The following is a 25,100-nucleotide window of genomic DNA, read 5'->3' as shown; positions in this document are numbered from 1 at the left end:
CCTTGTTTTGTGGGCTCTTTCTCTGCAGGACATGTACACAGGGGTGTTCACTGAGCAGGAGTTTCGTTCACTTGGCATTATGGCTCCGTTTGTGGTGGATGAAGTTTTCATTCAGCTTGACCGCAACTTCTTCATCGACAATCTGGATTTCCTGCAGGGACTCTGCTACAGCAGCACCAAGATGGACATTGTGGCTCGTATCCTGCAAGATGTCTTTGGGTAACGTTGTGACCTAAAACTGAAGGTTTTGTCTGCTGGGGGCAAGGAAATCCAATTTTTTAAATGTGTTTATTTTTTATTGAGCAATGAATCAAACAACAAGCCGGTGTAACCACAGCGTTACATATCGCTGGTGTGTGATTGGTGAAGGGGTCTTTGATGTTTTTCAGGCCAAAGACCCCTTAACTCAAATAGAGACAGAGCAGGACCACCGACTACATATATTGTATAAAATTGAGTCCCACTTACAAAATGATCCATCGATCATCTATGCAGCACTCTGTGTTGTGTACTGTAAATAAACTGGCTATTTTTATGATTGCTTATAATATATTGGATTTGTGTTCATGTGTATTTTTAGTCCTAATTATTTAGTAACTCTGAGCACACCCTAGGAGTCACTGACTCCCTGGTGGAGACCAGTGGATTCGTGGAAACAAATCCGCCAATGTTCAATTAAGAAGCTAAAAATAGCAAACAAGAACCTTTCTCTTAAATACATAAATCATGAAAATAAACACCGGTGATAAAAATAATTGAATCATCTAAAAAAACATTTTTTTTATTCAATTTCAGTAGAAGGTCATTACAGTGAAGCTGTCATTTTAAACCTTAATAGTTCTTATGCAGCTTTTCAATTTGCATTTCAATCAGAATGTTCTTTAATCAATAAATATTAAGGCATCAAAAGTAGATGGGTTTATTTTGTTAGTTTTGCTTTATGTGAGAACTGAGTTCTGAGTTGATCAGCAAATTTTCTGGTTTGCCTTTGGAAAAAATCTGACCAAGAAAGAATTTGAGATTAAATTACGTTGTAAATGTTGCACATTAAGAGTCTATCCAGTGGGGGTATAAAAGTGTGTGTAATTCTGCAGCCTTTACAGTGAGATATGTTAGTGCATAGTTCAGGTGCAAGACATGGAAAGATCAGAACTGGGTGATGAAGTGTTCTTATGTTTTGTTTCCTCACAGCCCAGTCAGCAGCTGGAGCCAGACGACACTCAGTCAGGTGGACCGGTTTCTCTTCTTCCTGCCTGACGACAAACTGCAGGAGATTTCACTGGTGAGCTTACTGCAGTTTTTTTTTTCAATTTGCTTGATTCTCCATCGTCATTGCTCCTGCGATTGAGGGACATTTAAATCTTATTCCTGTGACAGATTCATTCGATGTACAGAAATCCATAGTGGGGCGTTGGGATTGTTACTTGATCCCGTATAAGGTTAGGCCAACAAGGCTGTAAATAAATCCCTCAGGTGTCGCATCTCCAGCAGGTGTCAGGATCAGGTGGTGAAGTTCCTGTTTTCCCATAAAGCAACAGTGTGTGTGTGTCTCCACATGTGTTGTTTGTGTTTCTGCAGGCGTTGATGACCGTGGGACGAATAGAGAAGCTGTTCATGAGCCAGCGTCGGTGGGAACGTGGGGATGTGGGGGTCCACTGTTTTGAAGAGAAGGAGAAGAAGAGATTTTTTGAAAAGCAACAGTTTGTTCTGCAGTTTTTCCTGGGCTTCCTTAAATTGAATTTCATGTCCGGTGAGCATCAGTTTGGTTCCTAAACGCTCTGAAGTTACACAAAGCCTTCTCTCTAGAGGAATAGTTTGACATTTGGGGAATTATGGCATATGTCATCAACTGGCTGTTATTTAAAGAATAGTTTGACATTTTGGCTTTCTTGCTGGGTGTTAGATAAGAAGATCAATATCACTTCCATATCTGTCCGTTCAATACAGCCATCAGCCATTTAGTTTAGCTTGGCACAAACACTGAATACAGATACAAACTGCTATTCTGGTTCTGCTTAAAGGTTACTAAACCCAGCCACAGCACCTTTTGAAGCACACTCATTAATATGTTAAAAATTTGTTTAATCTCTGCGAAAAACAAAGTGTAAAAACAACACAGGGTGGTTTTGCAGGGGGTCATGTGTGGAACTATTTCTTTGCCTGGCGCAGTTATTTCTTGTGTCTCATGTCATCTTATCATCACTGTGAGGATGCTTCATGCCCAGGTCCAATGTTTAACTATTCCTTTTAATTTATTGCAATCATGTCAAAATTATTGTTGATTTTGTTGTTCTCAGGGTTAGGTTTAAAGTATTTAAAAAAAAAAAAAGAATCACTCCCACACTGCAGGGCTCCACTGTTAACCTGTTTACTACACCAAGGTGTTGACATTTCAAGCACAACAGCTCTTCATCACAGAACACATAACAGAGTTTTTTTTTAGTGTTTTAGTGTTGTTGTTTTTTTTTTGGTACATTGTTTGGTATAGGTCAGTATATTCAAAGGGAGAGTTCCAGATTTCCTAAATGTTTTTAATTTTTTTTTTAGTTTAATAAGATTTTTTATTATTATTCTGATTCTTTTTATTGATTTTTTTAAAAGTGACATTAAATAGTCAGGACAGAACAGTTAGTACAAAACAGAACAAAACATATCCAAGTCTCCATTCCCTCCCTCTACACCCTTACCCAGCTCATGTCGTAAATCACATAAAGACAAACCAGAGGAAGATAATAATAATAATAATAATAATAATAATAATAATTATTATTATTATTATTATTATTATTATTATTATTATTATTATTATTATTATTATAATGATGATAATAATCATAATCATAATAATAATAATAATTGATGCATAAATAATTATATTAGATTTACAAAAAATAAAAACTAGTAAATAATAAACACAAAAGGAGCATTTTCACATGATTTTAGTCTGATGAAGAGCAGTTGTGCTCGAAACGTCACCACAGTAGTGTAATACACAAATGGACATCAGAGCCCTACCTAGTGCAAGCCATTCTTTATTTTATATCTGCTTCATTTTGGCTTAGCACCTTCCTTCATTGGTTTGAATATTCATATTCCTATTAGGTTTAAAGTATGATATTTACCATACTACAAACCAAAAATCAAGCAAAACAAAAATTGTTTTTTTCTTATGGGCAGAGTTGCTGATATGCTTTACCCACAGTCATACACTGTGTGTTGGCAGCATCTCCTGATGAGATAAGTGTGTCTGTGTCCTTTACCAGCGACTCCCATGGTTCCTACCTGTGAGATTCTGCATACAACAGCTCCCTCTGCCTGGACCTCCAGCAGTCTGACCAGCATGTCCACATCAGCTTTCTCCAACTGTCTGGAGCTGATGGGTCAGGACCCGTTCCTTGCACCCTACCAGCGCAGCCAGGTGCTCCAGAGAGTCAAAAAGGTGAAATACCCTCTTTAGTCCTCCTACATTTAATAACCTCTCACGTGTTCAATTCAAGGCTGTACAGGCCCGTTTACCCTCCTGAGCTCAGACGTTAATACTGTGTTTCTGCTCTGTCTTTACTGGGTGTATGAAGATATATGGCCCTGTCTCGTCCTTCTCCCAGTCTCTGATCACTCAGCTGGGTGGAATAGCGGTAGAGTTGTCAGTAGAGGAGCTGAGCAGCCTACGTCTGACTGAGCGAAGGAGCATCGCTGCTCTGGGTGCTGTTGGTACCTGGAGCAACAGACAGGTAGCTGCTTTGGCCGCAGAGGTTTAAAAATCCCATATATTTATTTGGAAACAGTTAATAGTAAATGAAGGACTGAAACAATGTAATTCTCATGAAAGTAGGACTTTTCTATCAGACTGCATTAATCGTATCTGGGTGTACTGAATAAACTGGGTTTATCCTTAACCCCTTGAAACTCAAGCAAATTAACTGGATTTCGTTTAAAAACATGGAAAGAAGGCAATGAGCAACTTAATAAGAAATTACCTCAAGAATTTGCAATAAATTAGTAAAAAGTACAAGAATTTTTTTTTGTAAATTAGAAAAAGAAAAAAGGGCTGGAAGAATGCTTAAAATTATAATAATTCTTTAATATAATGTTAAATATATAATTATGGTTATTATAAACATAGTTTTCTGTACATTTTTCTCTAGCTGTTTTAAAAATAATTTTCTAAATTGACTTTTGACTTTATTTCTTGCAATTTGTGTAACATTTCTTGGCAAGCTGATTATTGTCTTTTTAACCTTTTTTTTTTTTTTTTAAATAAACCACACCAATTGACTCATGTTTCAAAGGTTTAAATACTTGTAAAATGCATCTTAATTTAGCACAAGAGAAGTGGTGTCTATCCAGGTGTCAAAGGGTTAAAGAGTTTGTCTGGACTTGTACTCCTGTTTTGGTTCTAGCTCTCTGCACTGTTCAACGGCGTGTTAAACTCCACGAAGCAGCAGCAGCAGCAGCAGCGGAGTCAGAGCCAGCTTGACTCCAGCACACTGGTGGCGATGGGACACATTGTGTGTGGAGCTAAAGCCATAGAGATGAATTCTTTCAATGCCGTCGAGTTCAGGTGAGCAGATAAAAACAGACACTTTCTCAGGCACTTTTTAAAGGAGCCGTGTGCGAGATTCAGGGAAATTTAGTAGCATCTAACAGTGAGGACTGAAGATTTTAACCAGCTGAAACTTCTGATTAAAATTCCCTCAGTGTTCATTGTTTAGAGGTTTTTATTGGGAGCCGGATTCTCTGCAGAGGTCTCTTCTCCATAATAAAAGGTCTAGGTGATTTAAATCGGTAAAAAAAAAAAACAACAACCCCAAAACAAAACTAAAACTGAATAAAGCAGTTCAGTGTTACAAGTCAGTGTTTCTCCTGCACTGTTTAGCATATTGAAGATGAGTCACTAACCCAGCACCTGCTAATTCGTGCTCACCCTTTTCTGTGATAATTTAATGTGTGCTTATCTTATTTCTGATCCAGATGTTCAGGAGGTTTTTACAGTGAGCTATATCATCTATAGAGGTCCCTTCCTCTCCAAAATAAATGGACAATGTAATTTAAACCGGTAAAAACATGTTACAAATCTGTGTTTCTTCCATGCTATTTGGCATGTGGCGGACGGCTGTTTTCCCAGTCCCTGCTATGTATGCTCACCTTATTTGAAAAAAAGGACTAGATTATTAAAATATTATTTAAAAACTAATTAAAAATTAAAAACACTGAACAAATCAGCTTTATGCTTCAAGAAAATCTTTGTTTTTCCAATGTTGCCTTATTGTGTACAGAACTCTAACTATGGTGGCTGGCGCGAAAATATGAATAGTCTTATCTACAGCCAGAATTTGGTTTTTCCGCTTTTGGCTACTGTAGAAACATGGCAATACAACATTGAGATCTCCATTAATGCAGATGTAATCTATGTAGATATAAACATCTCATTCTAAGGTAACAAAAACACCCCAAAATTCTTATTTTCATTTTACACTGAAGAAAGCACTTATTATATTATGATCAATTTCTGTCATATATCCCCCTAAATCCTACACACTGGAACTTAAATGCTTTTTTTTGAGAAATCCTCTGCCGTTGACAATATACAGCCATGGTAATGTCTCCTCTGTCCTCCACTATGTGTGCTTTGTCTCACCCTGGTGACGGCAGTAAGGCGGTGCTCTGGCTGGGTCGGCTGCGGCTGTCCTGCTCAGAGGAGCAGCTGGAAGTTCTCGTTAAGCTGCTGGCCCACAGTCTTGCTTTTGGACCCATAAGTTCTTGGGGCACTGATGTCTTCATGGAGATTGGCGTTCTGACAGGTATTAAGCGCCTGTCCAGTTGCAGCCCCCTCGCTTTGACTTCTCTCCACTAATGCATGTGTATGGGTCCACTTTGTGCATGTTTGTATTTTGGGCCTGTGTGTGTGTAATTTCTAAGAAATAACAGTAGTGTGAAAAAAATGTATTTCCCCATGGGAGACTAATAAAGGAATTGTTTCTTTCTTTCTTTCTTTCTTTCTTTCTTTCTTTCTTTCTTTCTTTCTCATTCTCCAATATTTTCAAAATATAGTCTACTATGACTTTGCTATGTTCATTTTGTAGCTACTTGCACTGTAGACGTTTGTGCTAAATGACATTGTGCAGAGTAAAAAGCATTCATTCTGAATAGTGTTATTCAAGTAGTATTATGTGAGACGGTGTGCTTTAACGTAATTTGAGCACGACTGTCAGGACCGTGGCGCTTACGGCGAGGTCTGCAACCATCACTGAAGTGTATTGTTGCTGTTGCCCCCTGCCTGATTTGATACGATTTCCATATGATGATCCAGAAACGGCAGAGCAGTCTTCTTAGTGATAAGGAGGGTGTGCTGTTATGCAGATTTGAGCACATTAATGAATTTGGGGACCAATCAGATTGCTTGTGCAGAATTACTTGTTGTACGGTCTGGTTTAATATCTGGCACAAATTATAAATATGTTGCTCAGTCAAATGCTAAATGCCTGAAACGTTGAATAAAAGCACTATTTTTGTTGATAACTTCTTAATGTATTCTGTCACTCTCTTATTGCTGAATCTCAGTGTTTTTAACACATTTTGCTTTTTTTTTTTTTTCAGCTGGTCTCCCAGACATGGCGATGTCAGCTTTGGTGAAAGAGCAAATAGAAGGAATCACACCTGAGGCCATCTCAATCATACCATCTAAAAAGTTTGCTGTCAGTCAACATTTAACAATATTCACGTCATAAGCTCTTTTTGATTTAAGAAGATTTCAGAGTTATTAATTAACTCTACACTTATATTCTTGTTGGTGCATTTATTCTAACAGCTCCTTTTTTGTCTTGTCTCTGTTAACCTGCTCCTCTGTTTCTATCTTTGTGTCTGTCTGTTTTGCCATTTCCTCAAAGGTGGTGTTTGACCAGAGAAAGATCAGCATGTTTTCCTATGAGCAGGCGTCTGCGGTGACTGAGGCGCAGCGCGCTGCTCTGTCAGATCTTCAGAAGAAAGCTTTGGCTATGGTGCTGACACCGTGGGAGGACAGGTCTGCAGACTTTAGAGGTAAACCAGTGAATCTCTGAATTTGCTTGTTGTCCACTGATAATTGTAAAATGTCATTTTCAGAAGCTTATTTGATTTTTAGCTGCTAAACATGAATGCACTAAGTAAAGTTTTTTTCTCCGTAATGCTATAATATTGTTAGTATAATGTCTCTGAAGTTAGTATACAATAAATAACAATATAACAAACAAGTGGAAAAAATGTCCAAAAAAGCCTACACAATGAGGTGTTTCAGTTGAGATTTCTGTTCTGGAATTGTATGCAAAAAACTGCATATTTAGGTAGATATTGCATCATTTGCATATTTAAACATAAAATTTCAGAAAACTTGTGATACAAAAAAATAGTTGTCTTACAGTAAATAATCAACTGGGGAAATTTCATGGTGATTTTATTATTATTTTTTTTATTTTATCATTTATTATTATTATTTTATTATTTCCCAAATGCCTTATTTTTCCTCTAGAAATTTATGGAATTTTACAATACATGTCTTTACAGGCCATATTCTCAAAAAATAAAAAGTTTTTCTCATTCTCTGAGCCAAAAATCTCAACTTAAGTTGCACTTGCGTACATCAAACTTTCCAATTTTACTCAGATCTATATTCTGTAAGATTTTTACAGAGCTTTGTTCATACCTCATTCCTTGCCTGATTTATATAGAATTTCATTTCTAAAAACATTGAAAAAAATTTTTTTTTTAAATGGTTGTTTCCAGTATTTTCTTGTTTATGCAGTGATGAACAGGGCAATCCAAAATGTCCTCTGTAAAAAGCGTTGACGCTAATATGACAACAACATAAGTTAAGAGTTTTGACCCCAGCTCCATCCAATATTCACACTTTTGTTCTGAAAATGTATGCAAATTAGTGCATATTCAATTAGATGATCCCTCATTGCATATTCAAACACACAATTTTAGAAAACTTGTAAAAACAAAAATATTTATCTTACAGTAAGTAATCAAGGGAAGTTTCACTGTGGTATCTATTAGGTAAAAATGCAACTCTAATGACCTGGGGTGTCTCCTTTTAAGCGATGAAGCTATGTTTTGGAATGAAAACAAACAGAAACAGGTTTACTCAAAGATGAGTGTTCTTCTATTCCTTGTGTTATTCCATAACCATAACAGCCCTGAAACATAACAGTACAACTAATACTAGAAATACTGTATCACTACTGACCAAATCCAGAATGTGCAATATAATGCACTGGCATTTGTTTTACGTTGTTTTTTTGTTATAACACACAAAGACAGTTAACCCACACAGATCATATGTTGCACAGCTCTACATTCGATTGGTTTCACTGTGTTCCTGTAGGCAGGTCACCGGGGCTGGCACTGAGCCACAGTCCTCTGTGTCTCATACTGGGACTGCTGATGCTGCTGGTACTGCCCTGCCCTGACCCGATCTGCCCTGGCACATGACCCCACTCACCCCTGCTGGACTGGGACACAACCTCCTCAACTGCATATCCAAGATGATCTGTGCAATACCATACCTCCTTGAAATAAGCAGCACTTCAGGATTTCTACACAGAATAATTAATGAGATCGTATTCTGTTTTGTGCAACTGTCACTTATATACATATCAACATTCAGCACTGGAGAGTTCTCAAAAAAAGAGAACAATTTCAACAGTTTAAACATCCATTATGTAGATCCAACACCAGCATAATTATTTTCATACACTTGGCTTATTTATTTATTTTTTTAAAACCTCTAAGAAAACCTACTGTCCCTGATATATCCATCTCAGGGATGTGACGCCATACCCAGAAAAACAACCCAAACACTTAAATACTTAAATACAGTTGTGATACAGTTATTATGCGCAAATGTGTTTTAATGCTAAGAGATATATATTTTTCTGAAATAATATAATATTTTGGCGGACTAAGAGCTGTGATGTTTGCTACATTTATATATAATTAGTTATCTTGATTAGATAACTGGCACATAATGCTCAATGAGACCTGATTGTATTAATATTGGTCAACTTTAGTCTAGTTTTGCTGTGAGTTTTGTATTGTTGTGCACACTTTTTGGTGTGATAAATATAGTATCCTAAATTATTAAAAGTGAATCTACCTCTGACTGACTCACATCTACAGTTTCTGTGCCCCCCCACCCCTTTTAAAATCTTTTTTCCTTTTACTAGTGAAGTTAAAAGTACAATATTCCATTGTTTGTTTGATGTCTTTATTTAAAACTTGTAAAACAAATCATATGGATAACAAAAAAATAAAAAAAATATTGATAACATGGATAACAAAAAGACAATAAATGCCCTCCACATTTGGCTCAATTTTCATGTTGGAAAATGAGCAGGAAGAAGTATAAACTTATTTAATCCTACCCTAAATGCATACACACACACACACACACATATATAAATTATATATACACTAACATACAGTACTGTGCAAAAGTCTTAGGCCACCCTGTTCTTTAAGCGAGGTTATAATGATTATAAATATTTATTACTCAGTGGTCTCTTCACTAAAATACAACCAGAACGTATAGAAAATATGTATATGTTGTATATGTATACAAAGTCAACAGGCTAAAGTTGCAAGTATTTTTACTCTCCACTTTGCATGTCTTGAACTGTCTTTGGCAAACAATATAGAATTTACAGCCTAGTAATCTTCTGTTATGGTTGGAAACCCTACCATAAGTGAGGCTACACCAGAGGCAGGATAAAACCTATTGATAAAAGATTTTTTTTTTTAAAAAAAAGTAATAAATATAATAATAATAAGTAAAATAAAGAAATTAATAAATGAAATACTCTAGATAGTAGATAAAAGGTAAATAGAAGAATAACGGAACAAATAATATATAAAAATGTAAAAAAAATAAAATAAAATAATAAAATAAAATAATATACCATCTAGTAAAACAGACTAAAATGTATAAATAAATAGTCAGTAAATAGGTAAAGTTAAAAAAAAAAATAAAAAAATTAAACACCAACCTAAAAAGAAAGGTCTTCTTGAGTATGCACTTAAAAATATCTATATGATCACGCACACACACACACCATATCCTCCTCCTCATGTCTGGTATTTAATTAAATAAACAGAAATGCCCCGGGTGCCATATCAGTGTCAGTCTGCCTGAAGGAGTGCAGTGAAGTCGGGTCAGTCGATAAGCTCACACACGCAGTGACGTCTGGAAGGTGGGAGCTGTTTCTGAACGTGGCCAACGGGCTGCAGCACCGACTTCACTGTGAGCCTGTCAAACACAACCAACACAGCCGACATGGCGGATTGGGGTGAGAAACTAAAAGTTGGGAAGGATAGCTATCTGTCCGTCACCCGCTTGTCTCAGTCTTTGTAAAACGAGCCGAACATCCACTTTATTGTCAGACTCGGTCGTTAGATGTGGATTGGCCTAACGAATTTCATGTTGTCGTTTTTACAGACGCTGAGACATTCGAGCCGGAGGAGCCGATCAAAAAGGCGGCAGCGATGGATAAATGGGAAGGCGAAGACGAAGATGAAGAGGTTAAGGTAAATAATCGTGTCAAAACACTTATATTTAAGTTAGCCACCGTGTGACGGAGTTAGGCGGGCTGATAGCCGGGCCGGTTAACGTCAAGCTAACGCCCGGTTGTAGCGGTGTTGCCCCCGCTGTGGAGCCATGCTTCAGCGCGGTCTCTGGCTGCCTGTCAATCCTCTGTTCCCGTATTAGCTTCGTGCTAGCTGACGGCTAACTCATGTGGCTCCATTAAGCTGCCTGTAAGTTAGTAACTCCAACTTAGCTAGCTAACACCAGGCTAGCCATCGGTTTTTAACTGGCGTGACGTTAAATATTAGCGTGCCAGTTGACGGCTGTGGATTCAGTGTAAATTATGTAGTCGGATGTTATTTGTTTTTATCAAGAAGCTGACTATTAACGATGCAGTTCTTGGTTAGCCGGGCTAGTTTCGGATAGCTTGAAGCTAACATTTTACCGGGCCACTCAGCTAGCAAAGCCGCTAGCTCCCACATCAGTCAAAAGAGCTTTAATGTTGTGTAACCTCGACGATAGCGTCGTTAAGTTAAGTGGTTTGGAGTACTCCCGTGTCAATTGTGTGTTTAATGTTGACAGTTATCTCGTCAGGTGGTTGCATTACATGATTATAGGTGATTAGCATTTGTGTCCTGTCCTGGATTCGCTCAGCTTGAGTTACGTTCAACATGAGGCGGCGTTAGCTTGCTAACCCACTTTAGCCACAATCACATGAAATCATCTGGGTTGATGACTCAACTCAAGCCAAGACCGAGGCCTAGAACTTTCCAGCTTTTCATCAGGCGTGTAGTAGGAAACTGGAGCACAGTTGATACTGAAATACAGGTGGTTATGAGCTGAATGTTGACATGGTTGCTGTCCAGAAACCTCGGATTATTGACCCAGGGAAAGTGCTGGTAGAGGCCTCTTCAATTGTTCAGTTTTCTGTCACATATGGAGCCCCAAACTAAAGAAACTGATGATTTCATGTCATCTACAGCAGTTGTCTCTAACCCTTTCCCCTTAAGATGTCCCTTTTCTGTCACTGAGTAAAATGTCGACCCCTAAGTGACATATTAAATGGATATTTAATGTAATTCTCATTGCATAACAATAACAGTACATAATGATGATAAATTGTAACCTACACAGGGACCACAATAACTGCAGTTTTTTATGTAAATTAGTGATTTTGAGAAGTCTGTGTCATATGAACATTGCAACACAGTGGAGTTTTCTTGTTATTTTTAGGAACTTTTATACTATTCCCTGTCTGTGACATGTACTTTTTTAATAGGCTTCTTTCTTGACAAATGAATGTTTTTCTTCTGCTGAAGCTAGATCATAGTTCAGTTAGCTCTTTCGTTATTTAAGTTTGTACTCTTCTGAAGAAGGACAAGGATGTTTTGCAGGGTGAAGGCTCTGTGAGGTAGAGTTGCAGCGATATACCAGTTTTAAGATATACCATTATATGAAAGTTGATGATCATCACACTGTGTACTTTTTCTTATCTGCGTTATTAGAAAGAAAAAAGAAAAATGGTCTCAAGTCTTAATTATTTTGATAACAAAAGTGTTTAACCTAAACTAACCCCTCTGTTGTCATTCTTGTAAGGGTCATTCTGACTGATAATAAGAATAACAATTCTGTAATATTTATTTGTAATACTGTCATACCATGAAACCGCAATATTTCCTGAGACTGTTCTCTTACCATGAAAACCTCGTAGTGTTGCAACCCTACTGTGAATATAGCTTATGTCAAGGTCTTCACCATGCCCTTATCCTACATTTTTTTTTTTAGTTTAATTTTAGTTGTAAAGTTGATTTTTGCTCCTGAGTGAAAAATGGAAGAAACAATAACGTTAATTGTTGTTTAAACTTTTATTTATTGTTAGACTATGACAACATTTGCCAAATGGTAGGACACTTTACATATCTGAGGTAGATTCAAGACCATTATCATCAAAAAAAATGTTGATAAATAAAACAACAAATAGATAAAGAAATATTAATTCTGGACAGGAGCATGTCAGACTCTTTCTGCAGGTTTTAAAATAAGTTGCAAGTGATAATAAATAGACCCTGTTGACTGACGTCTAACAACTTCTGCTGTATAGTGCACAGCACGACGGGCAAGCTGTTTGAATCTCTCTAGGTCTATCCATATGAAGTAAAAAAGCTGTAATAGTGCATTTATGTGTTGATTTTGTAATGTGTGGTTATTATTTGCCAGTGGAGGTCAGCCCGGCGTACTTTTGCTGGCGAATGGGTGGGGAGCTCTGGGCAGGTGTCGTTCTTCTGCACGCACCGTGATGACACGGAGCGGGTTGAAAATTGTCAAAATTTTTTATGTTCATGTTGAAAAAAATATACCAACAAACAGGTTTCCCACAGATCATTAAAAAGTCTTTGCTTTGGATTCAATAATCCAAGACCTTAATCGTAAAACCTTAATTTGTATTAAAATGTCCTAAATAATTTCCCCAAAAGCCTTAAAAATGCTAAGACCTGGGCAATAGGATTTTATGACTTTCTGTTTTTGACCTTTCTTTGTGAATTCTTAAAATAATTGGCAATGTCTGTGTATTTATTTTTAAAATAATTTTCCGCATGCCTCTCGCATTAATGTCACATAAATCAGATGCTGGAACCAACAACACTCATATTTTATTTTCATCCATAATGCTCAGAGCAGACGATCCGGTGTCTGCAAGCTTTGTTGTACCCAGGACAACACACAAAAGTGCAAATTCAATAAAGTTGGCTATTTATTCAAGATTTCACATTTTGGTTGAAACCAATGTTAGGCAGTGCAAACAAAGCTTGTGTATTTTATATTAAAAAGTTCTGATATTCAGCTCCGCAGTCAGCACGATGGGAATGAAGGCAGCAGAATCCTGCTCGCAGAGTGAGAAACATAAAATTGCCAAGAACAAAGGCCAGGTATTTTCCAGACCTGTTCCACCCTCGTCTCTGCCACATGACACAGAAGTCATTTTTTATGTTGCAATAACTATTTGGACAAAATTGTTTTTAACCCGAAGTAATTGACCTCAGTGTATGTTTGTTTCTATATATCCTTCTGTTTGGTTTTTGTAAAGTTTGTCTAAGTTAATTCTGAGTTGCATTAGCTATAGGAACCCTGTACCCAAGTCGTGATGTCTCTATTAGTTTTCTCTTTAATGGACATAGTGCACAAAAATAGTACTCGAATGGTCAGAAGATACATTTATATTTTTTTAAAGGAATAATGGAACCTAATTTTGGCCAATTGTGACAACCTCATTATTCAGTGCTGGCATTATTATGGCAGAGTGTGGTGTATGCTTCTGTTTTTAAAATGATTTTTGTCAAGTTAACATTTGGCTCTATCCGTGTCTTTTTACAGAGGTTTGCCTGTGTAACCTGCATAATGAAATGGTAACATCCCACTTTGACTTTTTTATTCACAGGACAACTGGGATGATGAGGATGAGGACGAAGAGAAAAAGGCAGAGGTGAAAAAAAATGGTATGTATGTATTTAATTTCTGCCCTTTTCACAAGAACATATTACATTGTATTATATGGTAGTAAGTAGCAAAGTTGTCTGCTGTTACCGCAAATTTATTTTATTCCGTTATTTCAATTTTTAGAGACAAAGGTTTCTGAAAAGAAAAAGTTGAGTGAGAAGATCAAAGAGAAAGAAAACCGGCTAAAGAAAAAACAACAGGAGCTGAAGGAGAGAGAGATGGAGAGAAATGTAAGTTTGTATTTTTTGTGGCTTAAACAGTTCAGTATAATTAACAAACTGTTGTCCTCTCTGTCATCTCCAATAATGTTTTCATTTTAACTTTATAACATCTGTTGTTACAGCAAGAAGAGCTCACTCCTGAAGAACAACTTGCAGAGAAGATAAGAGTGAAGAAATTACAGGAAGACGCAGACTTGGAGCTAGCAAAAGATGCTTTTGGTAAGGCACAAAAAATCAAACTTGGAAAAAGAAATCTTTCTTTTTTCATAGTAACAATTAAATAGTCTTCTACAAATCACAATACTTCCCTTTTTGTATAAATGAAAAAAATGCACATTTACTGAATACCCTTTAAGAGAGATTATAGTTTCTAATATGTCATGTTTAATTTGGGTGTTGTTTGCGTAAAGGAATACTTCAGACAAAATGACCATTTGTATATCAGTTGGTCATACCGTGTTACCTTAAATTTGTGAAGAAAACGTTTTGAGCTTCGTTTACCACAGCAAAACTATCAAAACATCTTTTCACAAGATCATGCACAACTCATGCAGTATAATCCAGGTATCATTTATCCAGTTGTATGCTTAGTACTTTAAGGGTTTAATCAAAAAGTACTTGAATTGTACTGCATGAGTTGTTTGTTTGTAAATGGATCTTTTGATATAGTGTTGCTGTTGTTAAACAGTGGCCCCAATCAGTCAGTAAATCAAATGTTGGTTTTTCTCTCATGTCTTCACTGAAAACAGCAAAGTTTTCTTCACAAATTCAAGGTAACACAGCATGACTTACTAAAATATACAAATGGTGATTTTTTTTAGCGAAGTATTTCTATGCCTAATTGCTCACTTGGTTACATTTACTTTCCACATTTGAATTTGTTCATATTAAGACTGAATCTGATACTGATAATTGGGAGTTTAAAAAGAATCAGACAATGATGTCAAAATGATCAGACTTTTTTTTGTAAGAGTTGTGACCAAGAAGCCTACTGGTGCTCTCTGGTGGACAAATGATATAATGGGCCTTTTTCACAGAGGATATTTTGACTTGACAAATAGGAAGATCACAGGCGTAAAATGATAAACTTATTGATTACTGAGTTCCATTTTACAGCTTTTATTTCAGGGTCCCGATATTGTGCATGCTGGCTTAATTTCTAACGAAATCAGAACAGAGCCACTGTTAATATAATTAGTAGATCCTGTGCTTTTCCTGCTTCGACAAGTCAAAATGTCTTTGACAGGCAGTGGTGACACTAAAGATGAAACGGTATAAAAAATTTGTACCACAGTTTAAGTGACCAAAATTATCATGATCAGTAGAATTGCAGTATTGCTGAAATGTGAAAAAAAGTACAGACACACACTGAAAGCATCCTGTCCATGACGTCCTTTCTCCGTCTGTGTCACTGTAAATGAGGACAGGGGATGAGTAGCATCACTGTGTTTGTCTGCTGCACGCTCCCTCTATAAACAATAATGCTGAAAAATCTCCAGAGCGCTGTCACTGCTTTCCACCATGTTTTTACTGATACAAAACAAACCTATGTTGCCTGGTGCGCCAGCGCACATGCTAATGGGAGGCTGCTCTTAACTTTGGTTGATGCTGTACAGTATTTACCGTGAGTTTATCAAACACAGTTTTAATGATATTTAAAATTTGAAAAGGTAATACCAACCGTCTGGAATTTTATTCCGGTTACCGTGATTCTAAACGACCACAAATATTGTTTGGCGTTTCGGTAATGCAGTTTCTTGGTGCTGCTGTCATCTTGGCACCCTCAAAATTCAGCATGGCTTAACAACCTTGAGAGTTGGTATAAACACTGATAACACACTGGAGGTTCAATATAAGTCCATATGTAAGTGTAGCTTTGCATCTGTGACTTCATATACCCTTTTATGGATATGTAAAACTGTCCTTTTTATGAATATTTTTTCAGGTATCAGCAGCACTTCAAACAGTGTCACTGGCATTGATGCCATGTGTCCATCCTCCAAAGAAGACTTCACAGAGTTTGAAAAATTGCTGAAAGAAAAGATATCCCAGTTTGAAAAATCTGTGCATTATTCAAGTTTCTTGGATTCATTGTTTCGGGAACTCTGTATTTCATGTAAGTACATCATCTTTTACATTTTTTTTCCCTGAAAAATATTTATTATTACACTTATTTACTATATCAGTACCTTAAAGTTCAATCAAAGCAGACTTAACCAGTAACTGTTCTTCTTTCTCACTCTCACAGTGGAAGTAGATGACTTGAAGAAAGTCAGTAATTCCCTGTCAGTCCTTCTTAGTGAAAAACAGAAACAAGAAAAAGTGAGTAACTGCATGCACGACTTTTCTCAGATGAATTCTGATCTGCAGTCTGTATTCAGAAGGGGGTGCTGTTCACCAAGCAGTCACCCGATGTGTGCTCATAGTAGAAATTAACCCAGTCTGGTTGCTTGTTCGTGTGTTTATACTAAATCTAATCGTGTATTTGTTAGTCCAAGTTTAATATGTAACTTACCAGTTAACCATCAAAGAAATAACCATGTTTGATTCTCATTTGATTCTCATATCAAATTAAAAAGCTGTAAATATGTAGTCATAAATTCCATATTTTAAAGTGACTTTTATTTTCCTTTACAGCAAAACAAAGGAAAGAAGAAGAAGAAGGGGGTTGTACCTGGAGGTGGATTGAAAGCACAGATGAGAGATGACCTTGACTATGCAGAGTTTGATGGTGGCTACGCCCAAGACTATGAGGACTTCATGTGACACTGGCTCCTTCACCACTGCCCCTTCCCTCTCTCATCCCTCAGAAATGCAGCTGTACCTTCATGCTGTCCAGTGCCATCCTGGAAAATCTGAACTATGTGTTGCCCCCTTCATTTTGCTTCAATGACCAGAGGGACTATACCAGGGAGCATCCAGTCTCACCAACTCTTTATGTTCATACATATGGAATTGCCTTTTCTGTCTCATTCAGCCTCGACTCACACACACACATACACACACATTGAACATGTATTATCTGTTGGTTTACCTGGCTTCAATGGAAAATACATTGTAATTGCTGTTGCCTGATTTTTGCGGGGCTCATTTTTATTAAATGCTGCTCCTGTCAAAATGTCAGATACAATATTAGCAGTTACAAGTGAAGTGACATAGAAACAACAAGGTTCTATGCAAATTCTTTAACCAGAATGTCATGTATATATTAAAGGTCTCACTTACCTGTGGATGTTTATCTCACAGGAAAGTATATAGTATCTATAACTTCGGTTGCCAAAATTCAGAACAATTATTCATCTATCTCTGGAAAGGTTGCATTGTGGGTGATTGAGACTGACGCAACATGTAAGTAGTAGTTGTAATTTTACAGAGAGCACATGACATTCACTGTAAGGTAAAAGGGATAGACAAGTATAATAAATGTGACTTTAAAACCTCACAGCCATTCTCTTGATACATCTCTGGAATATCCTTGAAATTATGGAGCAAAGAGTACTGATAGGTATTTTTTGTGCATGACAAAAATGTAATTTACTAATTTGATTTCTTCTAATGCAGATAAAGTATGGATCAGGCAAGTGGATTAACTTGCTGTTACTGGTCTCCTAATCATTGCTTCTGCAGGCTTGTATCAAGTGTGATGAGGAGCGGGGGTTTATGGGCTTCACCCCACCATGTCTTCATTTGGGCTACAGTTAGTTGAAAGGGGCGTTATTTCTCCTTTTCTTTTTTAGCAATTGACCAGTTTCAATGTTACATGGACAATTGGATACACACAATATGGAAGATACAGCATCTGCAATGTTTTATAAGCATCTAATTTAATAAATCGCTGGTCAAAAGGACAAGTTGTGTTTCTCGTCTTGTTTACAGCTTAAATGCATAAACCAGCACCCTGATGACTAATTTTTAAGGTATGTAATAAATATTCTATTTACAATTTCAAGTAAATATTTACCACAGTACAGATGAAAATATAATAACTGCAAATATTCCTTGAGAAGTAGCTGCAAGAAATAGGCATAGCTTTGTTTTTTTTAGTGAGAACAAAAAGTCAATATTGAAATGTTTGTATCAAAACATAATGTTCACCCTTATCCTCTCCAATCTCTGTTGCAGATGTTAATTTGGTTTTCCAGGAAGAGCCTTGACCTTTGGTGCTGTCGTTTAGCTTGTGGCCTTTGCGGACTTGCCTGTGGGATTTCTGGTGCTTCGTCTACGGCTGCTGCGGGGTGCATTAGCTCTCTGCCGGCGTCGGTTCTGCCTGCCTTCTCCTCTCACCACGCTTGTTACTGCCTGACCTTGAGCAGTCTGCAGGGACTGGAAGACACTCTGGTGTGTCACCTCACGATCTCCACAGGTAAACGTCAGTGCTACGCCCTCGTTGCTTTTCATGACACGAGATGTACCATCAGAAGTGCCGTCAAAACAGCGTCCAAGTGCAATCTCTTTGGCTGTGCGGGGATCCTGGTCTGTTACTGTGTAAATGCCGTAGTTATGGCCAAGAGGGTCTAGAGGTGCCAGCATGGTGAACTCATTGGTGTCATTGTTGACAGCCAGGGGAAGGTGGTTGACTAGATACTCTTGGAGCATAGAGTTGACCTGATCTCTCTTACAGCTTCCTTGTGGAATCACCTTCACCAGGGTACGATCTACACGCTCCTGATCATACAGCATCCCACTGCACTTGAACTCCAGGCACACAGCTGAAATAGTTGCCTGGTCCATGTCACGAATGCTGCGAGTGTCTCGGAGGCCATACAGCTGGCCTACAGTCTTCGGGTGGGTGCCACCCATGTTGCGGGACCTCACATTGATCTCATGTGGGCTGTTGATTTTGACTTTGATGTAGCAAGCCCGGTACTCCATCGGCTTGGGCCACCAGCTCAGGTAGTCCTCCGTCCAGCTCATTGGGTCATCTTCATTGAACGGCACTGTGTTGTAATCGTAGCGATCTCCTTCTACTCTTGAGAAGCGGAAGTGTGCCGCACTGAACGGGGCCTCCTCACAATCTTTCAAGTTCTCAAATGCATACACTGGTCCGTTGCTTTCCTCAGCTGTGTTGGGGCTTGGTTTTGCCACATTGATGCTGAATGCAGTCTTCTTTACTCTTGGGTCCTCGTGGTCTGTCCGCCTGTAGTTCAGCTTATCCAGGTAAGGCTGGGGCACTCCAATGAGGTTGGGATTGAGTTTGGGAGCAGAGGAGACAGCCTCCAGCTCCTCTCCTCCAAGGTTGGCCATGACATAGGCAGAGTAGGCATCAGCTTTTTGTTCATCACAGAAGGCGGGAAGACAGGCGCCATTGGGACCAGTGATGACACTGTCAAAACGGCCCCATGCACGTGGGTTAGTGGAGTAGCCAGCTGTGGGCTCCATGTTTATAAGACTCACCACAACTCCCTCCACCTGCTCGCTGGGCATGAAGCGTTCACTGCGGAAGGCCCTCACTTTTACATAGCACCTGCGGTTTTCTGGGACGTCCAGGTTAAAAAGACGTCTCTCTCTGATCTCCATGTTACCTATCAGGAAGGTCCTCTCCTCCCTTTTGCCTCTTTTTTTCTTCTCCATCTGCAGACTCCCCTCCTCCTCCCACAGGCCAGTGTCAGGGTTCAGTGACCACAGCTTCATGGTATCGAGGTGCTCAGACATCTTCACCTGGGCAGAATCCAGGAAGACCTTCACTTCACCTGCGTTCAGGGGCTCATTGTTTTCCTCACCTCTAAAGTCAACTGAGAACATCCCGTAGGTTCTCAGCGGCAAGGTATCTCCTTCATCTCCTACGAAGTTGAGATCACTTTGAACTGTAGCAGCTGTGGAGACATCTCTGGGGTCGAGGAACGTTACGCTAGCATTAACATTGCCTGTGAAGACTTCTCCCTTTTCCGTGTAGAAGGAGTAGGGGGGAATCTGGATTTGAACCATTGACTCCTGGCCTTCCACCTCCCCGAGCTCCAGAGTGTTGATTTCCGTAGAGCTGATGGTCACAGGAGCTTTCTTCCTCAGGAGTTTGATCTCATGGTAAACAGCCCCTCCTTTGGGGTTAAATGGGAGTACCTTTGTGGTGTTGACAAACTTATGCATGTTGTCCACAAAAGTCAGGACTAGCCTCTCTGTGTCCGGAGGAACCTGGACGGAGAATGTACCTTTGTAGCCCGTGCGGCTGATTCTGACACCATTCATAAAGACATGGCCAAACCTCATTGGCTCACCATTGTCTGCAGCAATGGCCCTACCGTGCACAATAGCCTTGGTGTCCACACATTTCTGGCAGCCGCACTCCGTCACCACCATGGTGGGCAGTTGGTAGCCCTGGCATGTTAGCTGCCTCTCCTCCATCTTTTTGACACCACAGCAGTAAGCCACTTTGTCTTTGCACCTGATGCCATTGTCCAGCTTTCCAGCGCATGTACTTGAAGGGCACTTGCCCACATCGTAGTAGTAGGAGTCTGTGCTGTTTTGGTAGCAGTCATGTGGAAGCCGGATGAGGTGAGATTCAGGCGTTGGATTACATGAATGCTCATCTCTACCTGTGGAAGAGATGTAGGAATCAAAATGTTTATTTAGTTTGTTCATACTGCAATCTTTCTGAAGAAAAATACAATATCCGCCTTATTGATTTGTTGAACGCACCTAAGACTTTGAGTGTAGCTGGTTTGGTCTTTATAGCCCCAGAGGGACCACTTGCTCTGCAGTAGTACTCCCCAGTTTGCTCAAGACGCAGATTTTTTAGGACCAAGATGCTCTCAGAGTGCTCCTCGAGGAGACTGTCGTTATGAAACCTGTTGTTTGACACAGAAAAAAGAAGTACAGTCACTGAATATACCATAGTATTTGCACATCAGATGCATTTTTGTGACTCAATAACATTTGAGCACTATGATTTCACTGTTGCAAGTCCTACCATTGGTACTTGTCTGGTTGTGGTGTTCCTGCCACTTTGCAGCAGAAGGCAGCAGTTTGTCCCTCCCTGCGGACCTTGCTCTCAGGGTTGCTCAACACATGAAGCTTCTCTGACAAATCACAATTGGAGATAAAATTACACATCAATTTTAGCTTCTGTACATGTTTAAACTCGTCAGTAATATGCAGCTCAAACTGCAATCAGTAGACATTCGCTCTACCTGTTCTTTTCAGCTGAACGCTGAGGACAGAAGTTCGTTCAGCACTGTGGGGCACAACAACACTAAGGGTTGCGTGACCCTGCAGGCTAACTGTCAGGGTGGTGTTGCCATCTGGGCAGATACCAGGGATGCGGAAATGCCCGTTGTGGTCGGTAAGAGTAAGGAGTTTGCCATAGCGAAGGATGGTAGCCCCCTCAGCAGTGAGACCCCCGGCACCACGAACAGAACCAAGCAAGATGTGTTCTTTACACACACACGCGTCACACTCAGCATTCACCTTTCCCATCACGCACTGCAGGGAGCACTCTAAAAAGAATACAGAAAAGTTAGTCATTTTGTGAAAACTGGACCTCCAAGATCTGATGACTGAAATTGCAGGAGAAAGCTTTATTTCACCAATTTGGGGCTAGTTTACCTGTTTGTGGGCACTCAGGTCCATTGCATGCTTTTCCTTCTACTTTTGGCCCACTGCAAGGTATAGAGCGAGACTGGCAGTTTCTGGAGCGCAGCTGGACCCCAACCTGACCACAGAGGGCAGGGCATGGGCTCCAGTCTGACCATGGACCCCAGTTACCTTGAGTGTTCTCGCTGTCTGTTGGAAAAAAAAATGCAAGGCATGGTCAGATAATCGCTTGAAGCTCATCAGCAATGAGGTGTTCTCTTATATCATCAGTTAAGTTTTAAAGTAAAAGACTCGGCTGAACAGTCTTGCCTTTACTCTGAGAAAAACTATTGCTGACTGAATGAATTAAAGCTGTTATGAGACTGAACCTTTGGGACAGAGAAAACGGACTGCGTAGTTGGAGCAGTTGCGTTCAGGGCCCTGCTCCTCATTGAGGCACCAGAAGCCCACAGAGGGGTCTGCGTGGACCGTCTCCCCAGTTTCACGGGCTGGGACCCATTCAGTGGTCCTGGCTTCGATTGCCTTGGGAGTCTCACACACTCGGGCACGGTAGTAGAAGCGAATGGCCTCCAGCTGCTCATAGTCTCCGCGACCCCCTGGGTGATCAACGTTGAACCATGTGGTCCATTCGTAGTTGTCTGGACAAAATACAGAAACATGTTAGGAACGTGACATGAACCACCAGAAATAAAAGGCCCTGTGCTGTTATGACTACACTTTTGGTTTAAAAGTTACCATCAGAGTCTTTGTTGTCTCTTCTCCACGATCCTGTGAGAGACAAATCAAAACTTGTGATCTTTTTGTTTTTTACTATATTGCATGTGACTGAAGTACATAAACATTCATATGTGTATGTACTTTAGTTCATCGACTCCAAAGTCAGTGAGATGTGCAGTATTTAAAACATTAAATGAAATCATAAAATGTATAAAATCCTGTTAATCTTGAGTACAATGTTTCTGTATCTTTTAGTTCTGATTTTGAAAACCTTTAAAGGAGTACTACACCCACCAAAAAGACCATTTGCATTTCAGTTAATCATGCTATGTTACCTTGAATTCATGAGGAATGTTTTTTTTTTCTCATTTGCTGCCACGGAAAACGACAAACATCGATTTATTGATAGATTGGGGACCACATTGAACAACAGCTAAAACTGTATCAAAACATCTGTTTACCAACCATCACACAACTTGTGTAGTATAGTGTATGTAGTATATGTTCGCTGTTTTCCGTGGAGACGTTAGAAAAACAGGTTACTTCACAAATTAAAGATAACTCAGCATGACTAATCAATTTACAAATCGTCATTTTATGGGTGAAGTGTTTCCCCTCAGTTAGTGCAATATTTATTATCTCTAGAGGTTCGAGTGATGCTTCAGGAGGAAAACACTCCTTGCAGGTGAGTATGTGTATTCGTAAAAATCTGCAAACTGTGATTGAGTTGTTGTTGTTGCTGTTGTAACACAAACCCTCATGTCAGTTTTGAACATAAACATTGACCACTTGACTGATTGAGAAACCACACACAGGAAGAACACAGCAGGGGGGTATCTGATTTAGAAAACATAGCTGCCCACAAACAGCCTGGTTTTAAAACCACAGCAGGAAGATACTTTTAGCTGCAGGCCAGTGTTTGTAGGAAAGACATCTAAATTACACAATGACATTCAATTTTCCTTTGTCTGTACATTGTCTGTTTTTATCAGCCTACCTACCTTTAATCATTCTCAAACTTTGCATTGCACAACTGTGTGTCTGTGTTTTGACATTTTCAAATGTCCCCATCTGTTTTTCAGAATGTGTGTATGTCTGTATGGTGTATTGCATCGGTGACTGACCCACCTTGAGCTGCAACAACAGTGGCTGCAGTGATTCCCAGGATGAGAAGAAGAAGAGGAGGCTTCACCGACATTCTCTCACGCTGCCGCTACGTCTGACCCTTGAACTTTCACCTCGCCTAATGTGCGTTTCACACCAGAAACTCCAAAGAAGCTAAAGTCCAGCAGCAGAGCCTCACTGGTAAGAAAATTAAGACACACACACAGTCTTCAATGTTGCATTCAATCTAAGACAACCCATCCCTTTTAATTACCTGTAGATATGAGTCACATAGAATTCATGTTATCAAAATCTACTTAAACAAAGTTTTTTAACTTTATAAAACAGAATAAAGCAAAAGATCACTCCTAGAACAAAAATGTGTCTTTAAGCATAGATTCTATCGTCTTTGTCCTTTAGGGTGAAAAAAAAAATGGTTTGGCCAAAGCCCCCCACTCAGATTACACATCTGTGTTAGCCATCACCATTTGTCACTGGACCGCTCAAATATTTCTGCATCCACTGATGAGAAACTGCAGGTCAAACACCCACGCACATACATAAGATTTGAATTTGTTTCCTAAAAAAAAAAAAACCCTTGCCTTTGAGTTGAAATAAATTATTTTGATAAAATAAGTCCCTAATGAGTTACAGGCAATACATTAGAGTGCAGTAATTACCAGAAAAGCTATTAGCAGATATGCAAGTAATGTGAGGCAAAGACTAATGTATCATACATGATCACTGCAATTACAAATGACGACAATATTTAAATTACGGACTCTGAAATTAAAACAAAGTCTTCCCTTATTTTAATCTGAAACCACTTTAAAAATTTGGTGATTACATTTTTAATCATATACAAAACAGGCATATATATATATATATATTCTGCCTACATAGTTTAAAAATAACTGCTCAGCAAACTGAATTTATATAATAATCTGTCTCTTTCTTACCTTCTTGTTGAGCGCACGAGTCTGGTTCTTTCTCTATAAGAATGCCCTTCTTTCTCTCTTTTTTCTTTCCTTATATTCTCTCACATCTCTCTCCTCCTCCGTTCTTCACTCTGGCTCAGCTCGCTCTTCCACTGTCTCCTTTATACCTCCCTGCCCCCAGCACCCCTCCCTCCTCCCTTGGCAGTGTGCCACAGTGTCTTTTGATCACTCTGTTATCCTTACAGTTTTTCACCTTCAATTGTAAAACCATGACACCTGATGGTAAATAATGCTACGTATAAAAAGTCAGTCAGGGTGGCAAAGTAACAATTGCTGGCGTTAATAAATTGACCTCCTGTGTGGCATCTGACTGTTTATCCACACTTATTATGTAATGTTAACAGACCAGAAACATGTCTTTGATCAGTCTGCAATCACATCGAGGGAATTTAATAGTCTTGAGTTAGCAAAAACAACCACTGACCCACAGACCCTCACTGAGCCTCAATATGCAAGTGTGCACAAGCAGTGCGTTTCTTT

At 39.0% G+C, this 25,100-nt stretch overlaps 3 protein-coding genes across 4 annotated transcripts in view; 2 read left to right on the top strand and 1 right to left on the bottom strand.

The window, feature by feature from the left end:
• strc1 (stereocilin 1) overlaps positions 1–9,165 on the top strand; it is a 31,354-nt gene extending 22,189 nt beyond the window's left edge. The window contains exons 20-29 of one of the 2 annotated variants that reach the window (XM_088076984.1): positions 29–219; positions 1,192–1,282; positions 1,579–1,750; positions 3,264–3,439; positions 3,576–3,731; positions 4,401–4,561; positions 5,653–5,801; positions 6,598–6,695; positions 6,888–7,038; positions 8,363–9,165. In XM_088076984.1, coding sequence (XP_087933110.1) covers positions 29–219; positions 1,192–1,282; positions 1,579–1,750; positions 3,264–3,439; positions 3,576–3,731; positions 4,401–4,561; positions 5,653–5,801; positions 6,598–6,695; positions 6,888–7,038; positions 8,363–8,469 — 1,452 coding nt within the window. In that variant the 3' untranslated portion in view covers positions 8,470–9,165. The remainder of the gene's footprint in view (positions 1–28; positions 220–1,191; positions 1,283–1,578; positions 1,751–3,263; positions 3,440–3,575; positions 3,732–4,400; positions 4,562–5,652; positions 5,802–6,597; positions 6,696–6,887; positions 7,039–8,362) is intronic. The other variant, XM_042487626.2, reaches the window with a different exon arrangement.
• Positions 9,166–10,158: 993 nt separating this feature from the next.
• Positions 10,159–18,125, top strand: eif3jb (eukaryotic translation initiation factor 3, subunit Jb). Its single transcript, XM_042491762.2, has 8 exons — positions 10,159–10,322; positions 10,472–10,560; positions 13,995–14,052; positions 14,177–14,283; positions 14,397–14,493; positions 16,220–16,390; positions 16,523–16,596; positions 16,912–18,125. The coding sequence occupies exons 1-8, from the start codon at positions 10,310–10,312 to the stop codon at positions 17,038–17,040; spliced, it is 738 nt and encodes a 245-aa protein (XP_042347696.1). The 5' UTR covers positions 10,159–10,309; the 3' UTR covers positions 17,041–18,125.
• Positions 17,342–24,695, bottom strand: cilp (cartilage intermediate layer protein, nucleotide pyrophosphohydrolase). Its single transcript, XM_042489789.2, has 9 exons — positions 24,582–24,695; positions 23,647–23,820; positions 22,537–22,569; positions 22,170–22,439; positions 21,814–21,990; positions 21,399–21,704; positions 21,179–21,287; positions 20,908–21,056; positions 17,342–20,804 (listed from the first exon to the last, which is right to left on the bottom strand). Exons 2-9 carry the CDS (start codon positions 23,714–23,716, stop codon positions 18,445–18,447), a joined length of 3,474 nt encoding a protein of 1,157 aa, XP_042345723.2. The 5' UTR covers positions 23,717–23,820; positions 24,582–24,695; the 3' UTR covers positions 17,342–18,444.
• Between the last annotated feature and the right edge of the window lie 405 nt (positions 24,696–25,100).

Source organism: Plectropomus leopardus, chromosome 1 (genome assembly GCF_026936395.1).
Source record: "Plectropomus leopardus strain MGB_pleo_1.0 chromosome 1, ASM2693639v1, whole genome shotgun sequence".
NCBI classification, from domain to species: Eukaryota; Metazoa; Chordata; class Actinopteri; order Perciformes; family Serranidae; genus Plectropomus; species Plectropomus leopardus.
This window is presented reverse-complemented; position numbering and strand designations above follow the sequence as displayed.